Genomic DNA, 20925 nt, shown 5'->3' with positions numbered 1-20925 from the left:
GAAAGACGTTCATGAAATAATGGCTTCAGATGATTGCGTCGTTCAGGCTTTCAAGCACAGACTGAAATGTTAAGGCTTAAAAACTTAGACAACCCTGTCCTTTTTTTTCTTGACCGTTGTGTTGAGTTGGAGATGACTGGAAAGTAAAAAAAAGTAATGACCACTCGTTTTGGCAAGTACACGGGATTAGTGTTTCATGATGTCATGCGTAATCTGAGCGCAGTTCAACCCCACTTTGAGGACGTTGTTAGCAAGTGGGGGGGCAAGAGTTTAGCAATGGCCTGCTTTTGTCCATTCAGTGTGAAGTTAACCCCTTCACTTCCTCTTTTTGTGTATGCCGCCACCTGAATTTCATCATTTGATTTGAAAAGAGGTAATACTCGCATGGCTAAGGTCTCTCCCCTCGCTCTATTACTACCTCTATTACTACCATCGTCATTGAAACTCACTCAACAGTTTTGGTATAGCACTGGGATACAGCACCCGCTGTATGACTGGGAGTTTCTGTCTGTTCTTTTTCTGTTCAATTAGTCTGTATTTAAATTGTCTTGAATTATCTTGGTAGGTTACTGAGAGTGAATTTGTCCATAGACAAAAATCTGAAGAAGATTGACATAAGGATAAAGTAGGGCCTATTACAGAACAGTTCTTTCTGAATCGCGCCTTATCGTATGTCAGAGGTAGGTCATTTGCAGTAGTCTTGTTTTGCATTTCGTAATGGTTTGGTGACACCTTATTTGCTGTATGTATGGTAAATCAACTATTTTCACTGCATTTTGTACATGAGAAATACTGCCAATTGTCTGTTGTATTTCCGTGATACAGTCTCCTTTTGATAGCTGTTTTTTAGATGCATCCACACGTTCTACCCATTATCTTGATGTCTGCATTCATGGAGGGAGCCCTGTCATTTCCCAATGGCTCGGTGGTCCCCCCTGTACACAGTCTTAGCCAGCAGCGCCCCCTACAGGCCAAGGGCCGATCTCACAGGTCAGAGGGGATCAGCCCAGGGGCCTGGTCAGAGGGGATGGAAAATTTGATTATTATTTTACCGTCAATGGACGGGGGAGAAAGGTGACTAGTCCTCATAACACTAGGGTTATCATATGCAGCCAATCATCAGTTTGGAAAATATAGTTCAACCTCGGATAAAGTGGAGCTAAACCACGTAGTAAGCTAGTGTATGGCAGTTGATAGTTACATAGCAATTACTGTTGTGTTACTGGTCATGGAAGATTTGTCTAAGAATAAGTACATAATGTTGATAGCTTGTTCATCTTGGTTGAAAGGGTAGATTTCAATTTGATTGCTTTGCATGCTTTGTCTTTCTTAGCCTCTCACTCGTACTCTACCAATTCTCTATGGTCAAAGGTCAAGTGTTTAGGATTGGGCATGACTCCTGTTTGAGACTGCCCAGGTCACCGCTCCACTCCTCACCTTTTCCCCACAGTTACTATGAAGGCTGTTGGGAATTCCTTAGAATTCCAGGGTTTCCTGTTACAGGCCTGGGAGATGGGAGGACTAGTCGCATTGGGGCGCAACAACGTCAACCAGTGGAGGCTCCTCAGAGGAGGACGGCGAGGACCATGCTACTCAGTGAATTTCATACGAATAAAAATAGTGAAATAATTATTATTATATATTTTTTTTAGATTAAACTATAATGAATTTATTCATGTCACCAAATAACTGATTAAAACAGCACCCTCTAGGGTAGAATCCAGTGGTGGTCAGTGCCGTTTAAGATGAGGGAGGACGATTTATTTTTAATGAGCATGGCCTTATTTCTACTACACCATATTGGATGACTCATTCATATTCCATTCACCCAGTGCAATGTAACAATGATAGGTTTAGGCTACTACATGATACAACATTTTTTCCTATACCCATCATGAGGTTGCTACAACCTAGCCTATGAATACAAGTTTATAACGTAGGTGCACACAGGTCGAGAGACAAATTTGAGGTGACACATGGACAGACAGTGACATTCAATGCCGCCTTGCACACTCTTGCCTGCATCTAGCTGATATAAGGTGTAATCATTAGTCCAACAGTTGCAAACTAGAGTTTCTATTGGACAAATTCAAGTATGTTTATCCCGGTTTTGTTCCGTTGCTTCCGTTTAAGAAACCTTTTTCAACAAAATCGACAGAATGAATACACACAGTTCAATTTCATAGAAGCCACGTTGTATTCCTTCTCGCATCCTTGCGCTCTCCTCCTCTCACCTCTTCCCTTCGCTTGTGGACTTCAATGCACAACACATCAGCTGTATGTGACCATGCAAAAAATCTTTCCAAGCCAAACCACTACACACAGCCTACATCGTTGTCACCATATTAGCTAAAGTTAAAGTAACATAATAGTCAACATAGCTAATAGAACTAATGCGTTAATAAACCTGCTACAATCATGCAGTAACGTTACAGTGTATAGTCAGTAAGCAGTTACACCGGTGGGCCCCAGGGGCAATAATTGAGTGATACCAAAATCTTACCTTGACTTGGAAGAGTTCCAGTGTTGTGTTGGAAAGTCACAGCCAGCTAGCTAACATAGCATCCCTCTGTCTGAGCAAGATGTTTCAGTAGGCTAAACTAGTTAGCTGCATTTGCTAGTTAAGAAAGTGAAACTGAAAGTGAAAAAAATGACAATCTCTCTCTCCATTTGTCTCTTCTTTCTCCTTTATTTTTGAAGAAATACATTTGTTAAAAACTGTTCTACTCACCACAATTTATACACTGCAGTGCTAGCTAGCTGTAGCTTATGCTTTCGTAAGAACCATGAGCCTCCTAGGTTTTGTATTAAAGTCAACGTATCCAGAGGAGGACGGAAGCTAGCTGTCCTCAGGCTACACCATGGTGCTACCCTACAGTGCTGTTGAGGCTACTGTAGACTTTCTTTGCAAAATACTGTGTTTTAATCAGTTATTTGGTGATGTGATTTATATTTAGTATCATTTTATTTTTTAATGATACATTTTATTATGTTTTACCATTTACATTTTTATGAAATTCATTGAGGAGGATGGACCTTCCCCTCCTCCTCTGAGGAGCCTCCATTAGAGCACCATGGTGTAGCTGGAGGACAGCTATTTTCCATTCTCTTCTTGACTTCAATGCAAAACCTAGGAGGCTCATGGTTCTCACCCCCGTCCATATACTTACACAGTATTTATTTATGACTTCCGGAGGACGTCCTCCAACCTATCAGAGCTCTTGGAGTACGAACGATCTTGTCCATCCAATCAAAGGATCAGCGAATGAATCTAGTACTGAAAGCAGAAGCTACAGATAGCTAGCACTGCAGTGCATAAAGTGTGGTGGGTAGTTCACTCGGAGAGAAAGACAATTCAACAGTTCAGAGCGTGTAGATGCGAGAAGGAATTATACGAGAATGAACAAAGAGTTGATGCTGTATGTGGCTGCTATGAAAGTGAACTGTGTGTGCGGGTGATCAGGGATGTATTTACTACTGCACCGCCTCGTACGGCAACTGCACAAGCCCGCAACCGCAGGGCTTTCCAGAGGGTGGTACGGTCTGCCCAATGAAACACCGGGGGCACACTGCCTGCACTCCAGGACACCTACAGCACCCGATGTCACAGGAAGGCCTAAAAGATCATCAAGGACATCAACCGACCGAGCCACGGTATGTTCACCCCGCTATCATCCAGAAGGCGAGGTCCGTACAGGTGCATCAAACCTGTGACCAAGAGACTGAAAAACAGCTTCTGTCTCAAGGCCATCACTAGCCAGCTACCACCCGGTTACTCAACCCTGCCCTATATACAGTGCATTCGAAAAGTATTCAGACCCCTTAACTTTTTCCACACTTCAGTCTTATTCTAAAATTGATTAAATTGTTTTCCCCCTCATCAATCTACAGTACACACAATACCTCATAATTACAAATCAAAAACTTTTTTTTAGAAATGTTTGCAAACGTATTAAAAATAAAAACGGAAATTTCACATTTACATAAGTATTCAAACCCTTTACTCAGTACTTTGTTGAAGCATGTTTGGCAGCGATTACAGCCTCGAGTCTTCTTGGGTATGACGCTACAAGCTTGGTACACCTGTATTTGAGGAGTTTCTCACATTCTTCTCTGCAGATCCTCTCAAACTCTGTCAGGTTGGACAGCTATTTTCCGGTCTCTTCAAAGATGTTCGATCAGGTTCAAGTCCGGGCTCTGGCTGGGCCACTCAAGCACATTCAGAGACTTGTCCCGAAGCCATTCCTGTGTTGTCTTGGCTGTGTGCTTAGGGTCGCTGTCCTATTGGAAGGAGAACCTCTGCCCCAGTCTGAGGTCCTGAGCGCTCTGGAGCAGGTTTTCATCAAGTATCTCTCTGTACTTTGCTCCGTTCATCTTTCCCTCGATCCTGGCTAGTCTCCCAGTCCCTGCCGCTGAAAAACATCCCCACAGCATGATGCTGCCACCACCATGTTTCACCGTAGGGATGGTGCCAGGTTTCCTCCAGACGTGACGCTTGGAATTCAGGCCAAAGAGTTCAATCTTGGTTTCATCAGACCAGAAAATCTTGTTTCTCATGGTCTGAGAGTCTTTAGGTGCCTTTTGGCAAACTCCAAGCGTGCTGTCATGTGCCTTTTACTGAGGAGTGGCTTTTTATGGTCACTCTACCATAAAGGCCTGATTGGTGGAGTGCTGCAGAGATGGTTCTGGAATGTTCTCCCATCTCCACAGAGAAACTCTTGGGGACCTTTAAAGCTGTAGAAATGTTTTGGTACCCTTCCCCAGATCTGTGCCACGACACAATCCTGTCTCGGAGCTCTACGAACAATTCCTTTGACCTCATGGCTTGGTTTTTGCTCTGACATGCACTGTCATCTGTGGGACCTTAAATAATAGGTGTGTGCTTTTCCAAATCATGTCCAATCAATTGCATTTACCACAGGTGGATTCCAAGTTGTAGAAACATCTCAAGGATGATCAATGGAAACAGGATGCACCTGAGCTCAATTTCGAGTCTCCTAGCAAAGGGTCTGAATACTTATGTAAATAAGGTATTTCTGTTTAAAAAAATATATACATTTACAAACATTTCTAAAAACCTGTTTTCGTTTTGTCATTATGAAAAAAAAAGTTTAATCCATTTTAAGGCTGTAACGTAACAAAATATGGAAAACGGAAAGGGGTCTGAATACTTTCCAAATGCACTGTAGTTTAAAATTTTGGCCCAAAAATATATTTCTTTGTCATGTTGTCTTGCAGTATTACTTACCAGCCTTGTTGCAAACAGAATGGATGATTTGAAGTGGATTTTTTAAATACAGGCTTCCTTCTTTTCACTTTGTCAAACAGGCCAGTAATGAGTGAATGCAATGTTGTTGATCCTCTGTGTTGTCAAATATTGTGGTGGCAGCATCATTTTATGGGTATGCTTGTCGCTGGGAGGGACTGGGAAGTTTGTCAGGATCAAAATAAATATGAAAAGAGCAAAGCCCAGCTAAAACGTTAGATTAAACCCTGCCTCAGTCTTCTGAATCCCTAACCCTGGGGATACAGCTTTATTTTTCAGCAGTACAATTACACACATTTTAATGCCAAAGACACACCATAATGGCAAAAGGTGTTAAGTGATCCTGAATGGCCCAGTGTCAGTCCTTAAGAGATATGCAATCAATATTAAATTTGGAACAATTCCCCCCAAAATGATTTCACTTTGAAAATGTGGAGTACGTATGTCATTTTTATTGTTTCTTTTTCTCTTTTCAGGTGTTCTCTGCCTGTGTCTTGTCAGTGTTCGGGATTCCCATGATATCTCGCTGTCTTCAATTGATCCTAAAGAACAGGACTAGAGACAGTTATTATACTGTAATAACCGTTCTTCATGACATAGGTTTATAAATAATTGTACATTTTTTTTAAATCTACTGCGGTCTTTGAACCAGGTTTCTCTTGAAATTTGTATTTAAAAAAAACTAGATTACGTTTCAATAAATAAAGGTTTTACTGTGTCTAACACAACCGAGAGAGCTAACTGGGAGCTAGTGTACAGGCTACTCAGTCAGTAAAACTATTGTTTTTCTTCACCTCAACACAGACATGAAGACAAAGACACAGAATAGGTCAGGTTGCAGACTGTTTATATACCGTTAAGTACCATGACAACACTATGTAGACTAGACACAATAAACACACTATAAGCTAGACGCATGCTGACCAATAAAATGAGGCATCAGATTCACAAGGAGAGATGCATCACATTTAGAGAGGGTCATAGATAGAAGATCAACTCTACAAGGTTTCAGTCACAGTGATACGTTTCCACAGAGGTTTCTAGTTAGGGATCTAAACTCCAGTAAAAGGCATGGAAGCACACGACAATGGATCACCACTTGACACATTTCATAGTACAGTACATTTTGATACAGTCTGTAAAAGGATCACCAGTGACAGGTTAGCAGCTAAGGCGACAAGATGAACGTGTATCTACCTAGGAGGTAATCTGGTTTCAAAACAGTCTGTCTTCCATCCCTTAGAATACATCACTTTGTCTTTAATACTTCATCTTTAAGTGCGATAACGTTAGCTCATATCTACTGTAGCAGATACCTTGACAACACTAAGTCAGGTGTCAAATGAGGCTGTGAACTACAATTTCCCAATGCCCTCCACAACAAACTGCAAGTGCTGGTGTTCACATGTTCACTAGGCATTAGCCTGCTGTATACTTGAGATCCCAGTAGGGTTAGTCCATAGGGTGTACATGAGGTCCAAAACAAGACAACAAAGACCACACTATGAAGGTGAAATAAAACAATGCCGAACTACAAGAGGACATGAGATCATGGGGCGAGTCTCCACCCTCAGGAAGTGAGATCATAGGGCGGCTCTCCGCCCACAGGAATTGAGGTGTTGTTACATGTCGTGGAGGACTTCCAGCACCGTGGAGATGGACCAGGCCTGGGATTCGCAGCTGAAGGGGCAATTCTGTCCGTTTTCATTGGTCAGCTCTGGCAGACCCTTCCAACTAGACCTGGGGGGTTAGAAGAGACATGGATGGGTGTTCAAATAGTGTGCGTAAATGTGTGTGTGTGTGTGTGTGACTGTGTGAATTTACCTCTCCAGGTGGACATAATGCTGAGAGAGAATGCTCTTCACCAGGTACACTGTCTGGTCATAGGTCTCCTTCCCAAGCTTCTTGGCAAAATAGAGCTTTGCTCGAAGGAAGTACCCAATTGGCCACAGCCACTCCTAAAAAAACAAACAAGTCATTAAAACCCAACAGATCAATTCAATACAACTTTATTTATCCGCTCAGGAGCATTGCCATAAGAAGGTGAACAAGAACTCCTCATTTAAGGTGTGTTACAACTCCAATCCTGAGTGAGGCACACTCACCGGTCCTTGGTGGTAGTTGAAGCCTCTGGCCACGTTGTAGTTGTCGTTATCCAGGGCGTTGTCATAGACACCACAGTACACCATATCACTGGGGGAGAAATAAACGTGATGTCAGTAGTATACAAGCCAAGAAAATATATATAGAAAATGAATCAGTAAATGAAGAGGGGCCAGGAGCTTTTCCTGGCCTGAATAGGAAAAACTTGGCCCTACTAATAATAATGACTAATAGCTGTAGGTATCTTACTCTGGATCCAAGGTCTTCATTCCCAGAGGTCCTAGCAGCTTCTTCTCAGCGACCTCCAGGGCCTTCCAGGCTCTCTCCACCGTGAACAATTCAGGAGCCTCAGGGACAAAATAGAGAAAATACTCAACTCATTAATACTTCACAAACTCCACCCCAGTTCTTTAGATATATTTACACCCAAGGGGTAGTCAAGAAAACAATGATTTTTATATACACTAGATAAATTACAGGGGGCGCTGTATTGAAGCCACCGCGCCGCCATCTTGGCACTCCCCCACCATTGTAAAAAACATATTGGAAGCTATAGAAATGCATTTATTAATGTCTACATTTGTTTTGCCACGTTTATTCTATAACAGACACCTTGATGAATACTTTTAAATTATATTATGTGAGCTAAACATAAAGATTTAGAATGAAAATATATATTTTTTAAATTTACCTTAAAATACGAATTTTTGAAAGTTTTAACCCCAGCGGTACGGGGAATGCTGTCAGGATATGCCAAATAAAAATGTGATTGACTAAAAATACAAATATTTTATCATTTTTGAGTATCACTTCATATTTTCAAGCATGGTGGTGGCTGCATTATGTTATTGGTATGCTTGACATTGGCAAGGACTAGGGAGTTTTTTTTAGGATAAAACTAAACGGAATAGAGCTAAACTACCCGCACTGCATGGTCGAAGCGGGAGAAGAAGAGAAGCTCACTCCTAGTCTGTCAAAACGGTCTAAACCAGGTATTCCCAAACTTGGGTACAATGTCGTCGGGGGTACGCCAAATAAAAATGTGATTCACATTTAAAAAATATATATATTTAATTTTCAAACAGTCCATTTATATTTTCCAACAGGGCTATACATTTGGGTGAGGTTTTTTTCTCACCTGAATAACCTTGTTTCACTGGCAAAAATTAAATGAAACCATCTAGTGTTCAGCGAAATAACAACACAATGTCAAATACAGGTAGCCTAGTCAAATAATTAACATCCAATCACATTAACTGTTACTCTCTCGCGGGAATTCCACTAACGGTCCATATGTAGCCAAACAGTAAGGCCGCATCCATAGAGACACATACCAGCTCTACTGGTAGTACTGCTACTACCAGCAGTACTACACCTACACCTGTCGACGACACAAGTTGTTCTGCTTCCACGAGCACATCCAATGCTAGCGTCAGTAATTCTACATTTGTTGTTAGCCCAGCTAGCATGGACACTGACAGTTGTGAATCTGATGCAGCCAAAGAGCTACTGCCCCCTTACCCGGGAAAGCACCGAACAACAGACAGGGACGTTGGACCATCGAAGAGGCGCAAATATGATAACAATATGATAACTACATTAATTTGGGGTTCACTTATATTGGGAGTAGTGCCTTTCCTCAGCCACAGTGTGTTATATGTGCAAAAGTACTATCTCACAACTCGATGAAACCTTCACTCTTGCGCAGACATTTAGAAACAAAACATGCCAATTTGAAAAATAAGCCACAGGAGTTTTTTGAGCGAGAATTAAGATGACTTTCGAGTAGTAAGACATGTATAAAAGTAACAGATACCATTAATAAGAAGGGGCTAGAAGCGTCTTATATGGTGAGCTACCGAGTGGCTAGCACAGGCAAGCCCCATACTATTGTGGAGGACTTAATTCTTCCTGCTGCCGCGGATACGGCTGGGACAATGCTGGGGGAAAAGGCCAAAAAAACTATACAGACAATGCCTTCATCAAACAGCACTGTTTCACGACGCATCAGTAACATGTCAGGAGATGTTTTGAAACAATTACTGCTTCGCATACAAGCCAGTGAATTCTAGCCGTTACAGCTGGATGAGTCAACAGACGTGGTCGGCCTGGCACAGCTCCTGGTATATGTCCGTTACGTTTATGGGGGGTCAATTAAGGAAGACATCCTCTTCTGCAAACCACTGGAAACCAGGACAACAGGAGAGGATATTTTTAAAGTACTGGACAGCTTTGTGACATCAAATGGACTTTGGTGGTCAAGATGTGTTGGTATCTGTATTGATGGCGCAAAAGCCATGACAGGGAGACATAGTGGAGTGGTAACGCGCATGCAAGCAGTTGCACCCGACACCACTTGGGTACACTGCAGCATCCACCTTGGCCTGGCTCCCACCTTCCCTTGGCTCTTGCTGCCAAGGGAATGCCTGACAGGTTGAAAGACGTTTTGGACACAACAGTGAAAATGGGTAACTTTGTTAAAGAAAGGCCCCTGAACTCATGTGTATTTTCTGCACTATGTAATGATATGGGCAGCGACCATGTAACGCTTTTACAACATACAGAAGTGCGCTGGTTATCTGTTTTTTCTCGCCTGAATGATCTGAATCTAGGATTACAGGGACTCTCCACAACTATATTCAATGTGCGGGACAAAATTGAGGCTATGATTAGGAAGTTGGAGCTCTTCTCTGTCTGCATTATCAAGGACAACACACAGGTCTTTCTATCATTGTATGATTTTTTTGTGTGCAAATAAACTCAAGTTTACGGACAACGTTAAATGTGATATAGCGAAGCACCTGAGTGAGTTGGGTGCACAATTACACAGGTACTTTCCCAGAACAACTGGATTCGTTATGCCTTTCATGCCCTGCCTCCAGTCCACTTACCGATATCTGAACAAGAGAGCCGCATCAAAATTGCAACAAGCGGTTCTGTGAAAATGTTATTTAATCATATTTTTGGATTGGGCTGCGCTCAGAGTATCCTGCCTTGGCAAATCGCGCTGTTAAGACACTGATGCCCTTTGCAACCACGCACCTATGTGAGAGTGGATTCTCAGCCCTCACTAGCATGAAAACTAAATATAGGCACAGACTGTGTGTGGAAAATGATTTCAGACAGACTCTCTCCAATAAAACCCAACATTGCAGAGTTATGTGCATCCTTTCAAGCACACCTTCTCATTAACCTGTGGTGAGTTATTAACAAATACGAACAAATACGTTTTCATATGTAAGATGGTTAAATAAAGAGCAAAATTATTGATTATTATTTGTGCCCTGGTCCTATAAGAGCTCTTTGTCACTTCCCACGAGCCGGGTTGTGACAAAAACTCACACTCATTCTTATGTTTAATAAATGTATCATATAGTGTGTGTGTGTGTCAGGCTTACAATGATGGCAAAAAAACAACATTTGAGAGTGCGCTGACCCTGGTGCTAGAGGGGGTACACAGCTGTAAGTTGAATGTTTCGAAGGCGTACGGGACTATAAAAAATTCGGGAACCACTGCTGTAGATCATTGCAAGAAAAGGGCTAAGGACCCGTCTTGGGGTCAATTCCATTTCAATCAGTCGATTCTGGAAGTAAACTGAAATTCCAATGAGAGAAAAAGAACAGGAAACCGGACACGAGCTGACGCCAGTCTGATAGCAACTCACCACCACCATGGCGATGCAAAAGTTGGGCCTGAGCTGGTAGTCACACCAGGGGCTGGAGGCTTCGTGGCTGTCCTTGTAAATGCCTCTCTTGTGGACCAGGTCGGGGTGCTTCTCGTCGGGGTCCTTCTCGTCGTGGGACACGTAGAAGTTCTTCTCAAAGTTGACCTGGATCTTATGGTTCCAATCCTCATAGGACACCTTCAACTCTTTACCTGCCAGGGAAAACAATCATAGTGAAAACATTGTTATTCTATGTCTAATTAAAGAAAGGGGAGTTGGGTACGTGTGTGTTTGCATACAGTAGAATGTGTGTGTGTGTGTGTGCGCTTGTGCCCAGGCAGCACTCACCGTCCCGATGTATTTTCATGGAGCTGTGGGGGAACAGGCCCTTCTTATGGAGCTCCACCAGCCAGCGCAACGCAGACTTACTGAGGCCCACCATCTCCACCGCTGACCCATCTCTGGAGACACACCCAACCAGGGACATGAGTCAAATCAGATCAAATGAAACATGAATCCATTGTGCATTTACAACAGCTTAATGTTTGAAGAATAATACGTTTGCCTCACAGTTTGGTTTACGTTGTGTTTTATTGTACCGTTTTGTATTCTAGTCTATTATATTGGCGGTCTATGACGATAAAGGTCTTAACCTGGGTGTGGCGGGCGTGCCCTTGTTGCGAGCTCTGTCACTCTCTCCCATTTTGTCCATCCACGTTCCGCAGTTGAAGCGGTTGCCGCCGTACACAAAGCCAGTATAACGATTCACTTTGGCCACAACATTGAAGCCTGGGAGCAAGGAGAACAATAATATACCACGTTTGCTGAAGCAAGACACCATGACAATGTTCACCATAAGAACAAACATAATAACCAACTAGAGCTACCTTAGGGAATAACCGGGGCCCAGAAGGTAACGTAACCAGGAAAAACTCCTGGTCCTACTTATTAACTCAAAGTGTGAACGCAACCGGAGGTGACCGTTTGCGGACTCACCCTCGTCCTTCATGTGCATGTCGATATTTGGTCCGGCGTTGCGCTCTCTGAAGTCGATACCCTGCATGTGACGTGTCATGGCCTCATGGATGACATCACAAAGGGGCTGTGTGAACGAGAACTGAAACACACGAGGATGACGTGAGACTGTGCCCCTGCTTGATGTCCTGTAGGTATTTGTGTGGACATGTGTGGATTTATGCACAATATGTGTGGGTAATATGTGCGCATGTGAGAGTGTGTGTGAGAGAGAGATGGGAGAGTGTGTGTGAGAGAGAGATGGGAGAGTGTGTGTGAGAGAGAGATGGGAGAGTGTGTGAGTGAATGTATTTATTAGGGATCCCCATTAGCTCTCCCTCTTCCTGGAGTCCAAACACATTAAGGCACTTACATCACACATAAAACAAAAGATAGAACAGTACATCACATAACATTATTACACCACTACATATCTACAATACAAAACGTATAATACCACCATACAACAATATTACAAAGTACGTGTGTGTGTAGATTGTGCTTATGCATATGTATGTGGGTGTATATACTGTATGTGTACATGTGGGAGTGTGTGTGTGAGACAGAAAGATGAAGAGTGTGTGCCTGGGTGTGCATTTATGTGTTTATGCATGTCTAGGTGTGTGTGGGTGTCTACATGTGTGAGTGTGTGTGTCTACATGTGTGTGTGTGGGTGTCTACGTGTGTGTGTGTGTGTGTGTGTGTGTGTGTGTGTGTGTGTGTGTGTGTGTGTGTGTGTGTACGTGTGTGTGTGTGTGTGTGTGTGTGTGTGTGTGTGTGTGTGTGTCTACGTGTGTGTGTGTGTGTCTACGTGTGTGTGTGTGTGTGTCTACGTGTGCATGTGGGTGTCTACATGTGTGTGTGGGTGTCTACATGTGTGTGTGGGTGTCTACATGCGTGAATGTGTGTGTCTACATGTGTGTGTGTGGGTGTCTACATGTGTGAGTGGGTGTCTACGTGTGTGTGTGTGTGTGTGTGTGTGTGTGTGTGTGTGTGTGTGTGTGTCTACGTGTGTGTGTGTGTGTGTCTGTGTGTGTGTGTGTGTGTGTGTGTGTGTGTGTGTGTGTGTCTACGTGTGCATGTGGGTGTCTACATGTGTGTGTGGGTGTCTACATGTGTGTGTGGGTGTCTACATGTGTGTGTGGGTGTCTACATGCGTGTATGTGGGTGTCTACATGTGTGGGTGTCTACATGTGTGTGTGTGGGTGTCTACATGTGTGTGTGTGGGTGTCTACATGTGTGGGTGTCTACATGTGTGTGTGTGGGTGTCTACATGTGTGTGTGGGTGTCTACATGTGTGTGTGGGTGTCTACATGTGTGAGTGTGGGTGTCTACATGTGTGAGTGTGGGTGTCTACATGTGTGAGTGTGGGTGTCTACACGTGTGAGTGTGGGTGTCTACATGTGTGAGTGTATGTATACATGTGTCCATGTGGGCGTGTGTGAGAGAGAGAGAGATTAAGAAAATGTGTGTGTACGGTATGTGCATTGCTGTGACCTACCGGAGTGCCAGGGGCGTGGGGCTCGGAGTCGTCATGGGGGTACATCCTGACCACGGGGCAGTGGAGGATGGCAGTGCCCTCGGGCACCAGGGTACAGTAGTCTTGGATGCACTGCAGCCACCACCACACTGCATCACGGCAGTTGTAGCGTGCACCGATGCCCTCGCCCAACAGGTTGGGGATAAGACCGTGTCTCAGGGTGCCTGCAAACGCCAGGATGATGTTTCTGTTCATGAAAATAAACATTGAATTAACATATACAATTGTATCAAATGATACCTAAGAAGTTCCATTTGGATACTTGGATACAGTACGGGGCACAGTCACCTAGCCTCCAGGTGACGACCAGTGACCAGCATGAGTCCACGCAGAGCGATAAAGGTGTCACGGCCCCAGCAGCGGAAGATTCCAGAGGAGAAGTGAGGCAGACCTGTGAAACAGGACGGTAGAGATGAATAAAGGAAGCAGATCTTCGAACACAGCTGAAATTCAAACACCAATTCTCAAATGGTACAGACAGGACTTTATCAGCTGCTAGCTACTGAACTGGTCATGAACTGAAGCTGAAAGCGTGGTTTCAGTAAAATACCAGGCGACAACGATAGGCTGTTTTAATGATTACCAGTAGACTTCTAAACACCAGTTATTTGGCTACTCAATGTAGTCCAGCATGATGATTATTATCATTCGTTTCCAGAATATCAACAGAAAAATATGAGGAGTTATTTGGGTGGCGTCCGACCACTGTTTACAGTAGTAGAATAGACGAATAGACATGAGTTGTTGCTAGGCAGACCTGCGGCCAGGGAGACGCAGCACTGCTCCTTCTTGCCGGTGTCCTTGTTGAGGCGGTAGGGGACGTCGGGTAGCGCCAGGGACAAGGGGGGCAGAGCCGGGAAACTGCCAACACCACACATCTGGACCGAGCCCAGAGCCAGCAGTTTGACAAAGGTGGAGCCGTTCTGGACAAAACTGAACAAGAGAGAAACACAGAGAAAAAACATTGTTTTACATTAAAACTATTGTGCAGAAAAACACATAAGTTGCAAAAATAATGTAAATAAGGTTTTCGGGCACACCCTTAAAGGTGCAGGGCCTTTTTAACACGAAATACTACATCTAATTGCAGTATCTTCCAATTGTTCTATTGCATCATTTTCTGACTGCGTGTGTGAGAAACATTTACAGGGTTGTTTCTGTGGGGACATACCTGGACATCTTGTTGAAGGTGATGTCCAGAGCCGTGGTGTACGCTCCCACTAGGATGGCGTCAAAGTAGCAGGGGATGAGGTAGCGAGGGATGTGCTTCAGATAGTGGAACATCCCTTTCAGCCACTTCCCCACCTGGAAACGTTTCAGACAACACATGCTATATGGAAAACACCAACCTTGAAAATGACGACCACGGAAAATGGTGACAGCGAGTGAATCCTCATCTTACTGCTACCACACTGGTAGATTTAAAACTCAGGTCTTGGACCTTAGATGGGCAGAGTTGTAGGATGGATTCCCTTCTATTTAGCATCGTTATTGTCTAGTTCATCAGACCGTCTTGGCAGTCTACTTTGTCATAAGGCCTTATAGAAAATCAAGAGGGATTCATTAGGTTTGAATTACTGTCACTCAAACCGTGCTCACCTCTCCTAGAGCGCCACCACGGGACACCAGCCTGTTGCTGACATAGTCAATCATCCAGTCACCCTGTCTCAGGTTGTCACACACCGGGTGGCCCAGGTCGTTCTTGGGACGAATGTCCGCCATCACTGACATCAAACCTGTATCAAAACAATGAATCAGATTTTTAATGTCTATGTCCAGTTTCATTCAACAATATTCTCATGTGTACAGATGCTCGTAGGCACAGATCTAGGATCAGCTTACCAACCCAAATCCTAACCTTAACCATGGGGGGTGGAAAAATATCTGACCCAGTATCAGTGGTTAGGGGCAACTTCCACAATGTGCGCTGACCAGGGTTGGGATCAATTCACTTCGCAAAATTCTCATTTCGATTTCAATTTACACTGAATTGACTGAATTAAAATGGGAAATTGACCCCAACCCTGGTGCTGACTGGACCCGACCTCTGTGTGAACTGTACTGTACCTTGCAGGCCACCGTACTTGAAGCTAGTCCAGGAGGGGATGTTGTAGCAGCCTCCTCCTTCCTCCTGCTCCTCAGAGTCACAGCGGAACAGCAGCATGTTCATGTCGGCCAGGGTCAGCTTAGACATGATCCTGCACGGGGATAGAGGACAGGGTCACGTAACATTACAACACACGCTCACCTTACTGGGCACAACTGGAGACTACAGAGTTCCACTGATCAGTATGTTGATCAGTGTGTTGATCAATTCCTCACAATACAAATATATGACCATCATTAAAAAAAAACATACAGATGTAGGATTTTAATTTGAGCAAGTTTTCTACAGCAGGAAAATAATCCTGCAGCAACAGGACATGTCAATTATTATGCGGATTATAATCAATGTACATTTCTGGTACGGGTTGATACATTTTTCGTGAGGGAAAATCAAGTCTGAAATTTCAAAGTGGAAAATACAAACTTCAGAAGCCTTTTTAAACTTCAAATACAATACACGTTTTTAATTCCCTGCATTGCAGGAAAGTTCTCCTGCAACATGATGATCAAATTAAGATACAATATCTGTACTATACCTTTTCAGCACTTTTCCAATAGACATGGTGTGCTTGCAAAAGGTGTGTTTGCAAAGCGGCGTGTGTGTGTGTGTAGCGGTACATTTGTGTGTGGGTGCGTGTGTGTGTGCAAGCTTGTCTTTGTGCGATGTATACTCACTGTGCCAGGGGTGTCTCCAGTATGGTTGGTGTGTGCTGGTCGGGCAGACTGCCAAGCTTGTACTTTGGGCTGAATTGGATCAGGTGATGTCTGATGACTCCCACCAGCTCTTGGGCCCTGGGATCCAGACTCACCCTGATGAGGGAAACGACACATCTCAGAGGGAAACATATTGCCTGGTCCCAGATCTGTTTGTGCCATTGGCCTGACATGAACATAGAAGTTGTCAAAACAGCATAAACAGATCTGGGACCAGGCTAGGAGACATACAGTCTGCAATGCTGAAGAGATTTCTCGGGCCAAAAGGTTTCTTCCTTCAAGACGGATTTGAACCAGCGACCTACAGATCACTGCTATTTTACAGTCCAACGCTCTACCAACTGAGCTATCGAAGGGGTGAAGAGTTAACAGCATTACCTGTGAGCTGTGAGTAGACAATATGAGGCCAAACTGGCCAAAGAACATCCCCACCCCTCAATAACATTTGTGTGTGTTTTACAGTAGACTTTTAAATTCTATTCAATGTGTGGGTATATTGGGCTGCTCATCATGACCTCTAACCTGAAGGCGATGACGCTGCCGGGGGTGAGGCGCTCGAAGACGATCTCCTGGACAAACTCACTGCTGCCCTTAGATGTCACGCCTGCATGTTTCACAACGCCACTGTCCTTCAGCTGGGGTGACAGGGGACACAGAAGACCATGGTTGAATAAAGTTTCACTACCACACAAAACAGTATCAAGGTCCACAATGGGGTATTGAGAGGAGCGTTGAGGACAATTCTGAATTGGCTTTTGCTGGCCTATATCAATTATGTATATAAACACTGGATTGCTGATGCTAAGTATTGACCAGTGAGACGCTTTGAAGCCACCGGTTGGCGATATTGGCACTCCCCAGAAGAAGCAGAACTCCATAAGAGTGAATGGAATTCTACAGCATTGAAATCAAATGTTTTGAGGACAAAATTACATGTATTTAAGTATTTTGTTGTTGTAGTAGTGGGGACAGTCAAATTAGAACTTGTACTTTTTTTATACAAAACAATTATGCTTTAAGGTAAATTTTTGTGTATATCTTTTCATTTGACATGTTAATGTTTAGCTAACATAATTTAATACAAAAATATGTATTAAGGCGTCTGTAATAGAATAAACATGGCAAAAACTAAATGTAGAAGTAAATAAAGATGGGGGCAGCAGGTAGCCTTGTGGTTAGAGCGTTGGGCCAGTAATCGAAAGGATGCTGGATTGAATCCCCGAGCTGACAAGGTAAAAATCTGTCGTTCTGCCCCTGAACAAGGCAGTTAACCCACTGTTCCCCGGTAGGCCGTCATTGTAAATAAGAATTTGTTCTTAACTGACTTGTCTAGTTAAAATTTAAAAAATCTATTTATATAGCTTCCAAAATAAAAAAAATACAACGGATGAGTACCAAGATGGTGTCTTCAAAAAAGCAGCACCTGTTAGTCATCTAGTGTAAATCATTGCAAAAACATGGCATTAATCATTACCAAATGTTTTACTTTAACTAAAAAGCAAAAAGTACATTTAGCGAAGCAGATAACACTGAGTAAATAGCTATGTAAACTAAATGGCATTCAATGGAAACTCACAAACAAGCCAGACAGAATACAGACAATATACCAGCTTGTGAAACGTAACCAGATGCCCCTGAAGCAGCTTGTTTATCAAGACCCAGTCTGAGAATGGATTTGTTTTGTTTGAGAGGAAAGACTTTACATCTCAAGCCCATTGTGACAGGGGGCCTAAACAACTGTAATTACCCACGTTCCCCAGCGTCACGTTACCTGGATGTGCTCCTTAATCTCCACAGTGTACTCCGGCATGCCGTTAATGTACTTCTCACATTTCTTGTAGGTGCCGGCTTGCCTGTCAATGACACGCGCCTCGAGAACCACCTCATTAATTTTACCTGGAGATGGAGAGAGACTATGTTGATTGTGTTAAAATGCATCCAGGTCTGTAGTGTTCTCAAGTCATCTCCTGTCATTTGTTCCAACAATACTGGTTCGGAACTGATCCCTGACCAAGATGTCTGCCATTATCAGCACATTCTAAAGTTATGAAGATGAATGACATAGGCCACTCTAGTATTATTGTATTTCTATGGATGGCCCATTCTGAGGGCAGTGTCCTGTTTATGGTAACAGTGAAGCATCATACCAGGGATGAACATGGGTGGAACCTCCTTCCTGTACTGGTGGTGTTTGGGGTTGTGGAAGGCCGTGCGACACACGGCGACCACAGACTGGTGTGTGCTGGGACAGTGACGCGTCACCGCCACAACGTCCTCGTCCACCTGGTCCACGTACACCTAGGAAGGGAACAGAGGAAATAACAAGCATTGTTACACAACTCTTATCATGCAAATACATTTATACATTCACCAAGGGTATTATAGTAAACGGAAACTAAAACTAATCATGAAAAAACGATGAAGTAAACTGAAATAAAATAACAAACCTGTTTTTTGGGAGGCATTTCTATTTAGTTTTTATATGATTTAGTTTCAGTGTTGGGGACAAAAAGTAACCTGTGTGTGGGAGGCTAACAGCCATTTCTGTGTAGTATAGTTTCTGTTTTTGGGGATGTCACTTCATGCTACTGTAGTGCAGTAATACATAAGGTGAGGAGTTAAGTGATTGGTTAGGTTAGGTTTAACGTAGGGCTGTGGCGGTCATGGAATTTTGGTTGATGGTAATTGGCCAGCCAAATGACCGAGCTCAATGTAATAACCGTTTCGAATAGCAAAAAAGACGCACATTTTATCCTCTCCTTCACTCCTGACTGCATGTGCTGCCATAGAAATATAATGAATAGAACGAGGATCCCCATTTTGATTTTATTTAACTAGGCAAGTCAGTTAAGAACAACTTCTTATTTATAATGACGGCCTACCCCCGGGCCAAACCCGGACGACGCTGGGCCAATTGTGCGCCGCCCTATGGGACTACCGATCACGGCCGGTTGTGATATAGCCTGGAATCGAACCAGGGTCTGTAGTGACGCCTCTAGCACTGAGATGCAGTGCCTTAGACCGCTGCGCCACTCGGGAGCCTGATACATGCAAGTCAATGAAGGCATAATGGGTGGACTGGCGGCCATTGCGAGTGTAGCCATAGTAGCAAAGTCTTGCATCGCGCTCATCTCAATGGGTGCGTTTCTCTGCTCAGACGTCGCATGCATCAACCAATGGTTGCGGGCCACGTCATCGACCGTGCAGTCGGACACCAGACTGCTATAACATAAAGTGGTTAACTGATACGTAAAATACTTATCCAGGAGTTGTAAGATCTGGCATGCGTTAGAAATGTCTGAGCAGAGGAACACGACTGACATGTTATAGCAATCTGGTGCCCGACTGCAGTCGATGACGTGGCACGAAACCATTTATTGATGCATGCAACGTCTAAGCAGGGGAACGCGACCAACATCTGCGGTGCCGTTCGTGACAATGTCATCTCGCTGAGTCACCACACTAGATTCAGAAGCCTGACAACCCAATTAGAGGGGGAAAAATGCTTGAAAACCTAATTATTTAATTTCAGTTTACTAACTCGTTTTTTCATGATTCGTTTTCATTTCAGTTTTCGTTTACTCCTCCACACACCCACCTGGTTAAAGCCCTTGGAGGCCAGATCCTGGTGCATTTTGTTGAGGGCCAGCTTGCCGGCGATAATACCCGTCTTCAGGTTGACCTCACCGGGGGACGAGGCCTTGGCGTCAGGGTTCCACTTGGGGTAGAAACGCTCCTCCTTCACCACTGAGATCTACAGGCAGACAGGTAGAGGAGATGGTTACTGAAGAGCTTAGTCATTCATTCTCCATGGCTATTTACTGTACAATACTACTATAGTACCTACTATAATTCTAAACTTTCCTTTGGCTTTATACTTAAAGGGAAACTTCAAAACTTTAAAGGGAAACGTTTCTATGTTTTGTAGTAAAAACAAATAGAGGAAGGTAAGTGTTTCCAACGACACCATCGGTGTGCATTGTGTGATTTTGACCAATTGTGAGTAGGCATTGCCTACTAATTGCTTAATAATTGTCTACTAATTGGTTGATGATGTCATTGGAAACACTTATCATTCTCTATTTTTTTTACTACAAAACATAGAAACACACCATATTCACATACTGGAGATGATGAATATGAAGATTACATTTTTCTAAATGACCCTTTAAAAGAGATTTGAAATATATATAGTGATGCTATAGTGGTGTATATGCAATTAACATATGCACATATCAAGACAAAAGTCATTATACTGTTATGACGGAGAAAAAGTGTGAGTGCGTATGTGTGTTACCTGGTGGGGCACCATCTCATCGTATCCCCTGGTGCTGCCAGAGCAACAGCAGGCCATTGAGACGATGGCAGAGCTGGGGAGCGAGTCGTACGCAGAGCGGAGCTGGAACATAGACAACAACGAAAGGAATTGACACAACCAGGTTTGTGGATCTCTCCATTTCTCTTTTTTTTTATTGGGGGATGGCAATGTTCCCGTTTTAGTGAACAGGGAGACAGCT

General features: G+C 43.5%; 1 protein-coding gene and 1 non-coding gene across 4 annotated transcripts in view; both read right to left on the bottom strand.

The window, feature by feature from the left end:
• Positions 1–6096: 6096 nt before the first annotated feature.
• LOC139550978 (glycogen debranching enzyme-like) overlaps positions 6097–20925 on the bottom strand; it is a 37689-nt gene continuing 22860 nt past the window's right edge. For all 3 annotated transcript variants that reach the window (XM_071362290.1, XM_071362291.1, XM_071362289.1), the window contains exons 15-34: positions 20706–20807; positions 20007–20162; positions 18556–18706; positions 18180–18304; positions 16931–17043; positions 16370–16504; positions 15656–15786; positions 15188–15324; positions 14760–14893; positions 14346–14521; positions 13877–13979; positions 13550–13775; positions 12031–12151; positions 11688–11823; positions 11383–11495; positions 11035–11246; positions 7619–7716; positions 7372–7459; positions 7091–7224; positions 6097–7006 (exon numbers count right to left, since the gene is read on the bottom strand). In XM_071362290.1, coding sequence (XP_071218391.1) covers positions 6889–7006; positions 7091–7224; positions 7372–7459; positions 7619–7716; positions 11035–11246; positions 11383–11495; positions 11688–11823; positions 12031–12151; positions 13550–13775; positions 13877–13979; positions 14346–14521; positions 14760–14893; positions 15188–15324; positions 15656–15786; positions 16370–16504; positions 16931–17043; positions 18180–18304; positions 18556–18706; positions 20007–20162; positions 20706–20807 — 2709 coding nt within the window. In that variant the 3' untranslated portion in view covers positions 6097–6888. The remainder of the gene's footprint in view (positions 7007–7090; positions 7225–7371; positions 7460–7618; positions 7717–11034; positions 11247–11382; positions 11496–11687; positions 11824–12030; positions 12152–13549; positions 13776–13876; positions 13980–14345; positions 14522–14759; positions 14894–15187; positions 15325–15655; positions 15787–16369; positions 16505–16930; positions 17044–18179; positions 18305–18555; positions 18707–20006; positions 20163–20705; positions 20808–20925) is intronic.
• On the bottom strand, positions 16682–16764 carry trnay-gua (transfer RNA tyrosine (anticodon GUA)). The gene is given in 2 exon segments: positions 16682–16717; positions 16728–16764. It is a non-coding gene; the product is annotated as a tRNA-Tyr (tRNA).

Source organism: Salvelinus alpinus, chromosome 23, assembly GCF_045679555.1.
Source record: "Salvelinus alpinus chromosome 23, SLU_Salpinus.1, whole genome shotgun sequence".
Lineage (NCBI taxonomy): Eukaryota > Metazoa > Chordata > Actinopteri > Salmoniformes > Salmonidae > Salvelinus > Salvelinus alpinus.
The sequence above is the reverse complement of the archived record's forward strand: the minus strand, read 5'-3'. Positions and strand labels throughout refer to the sequence as shown.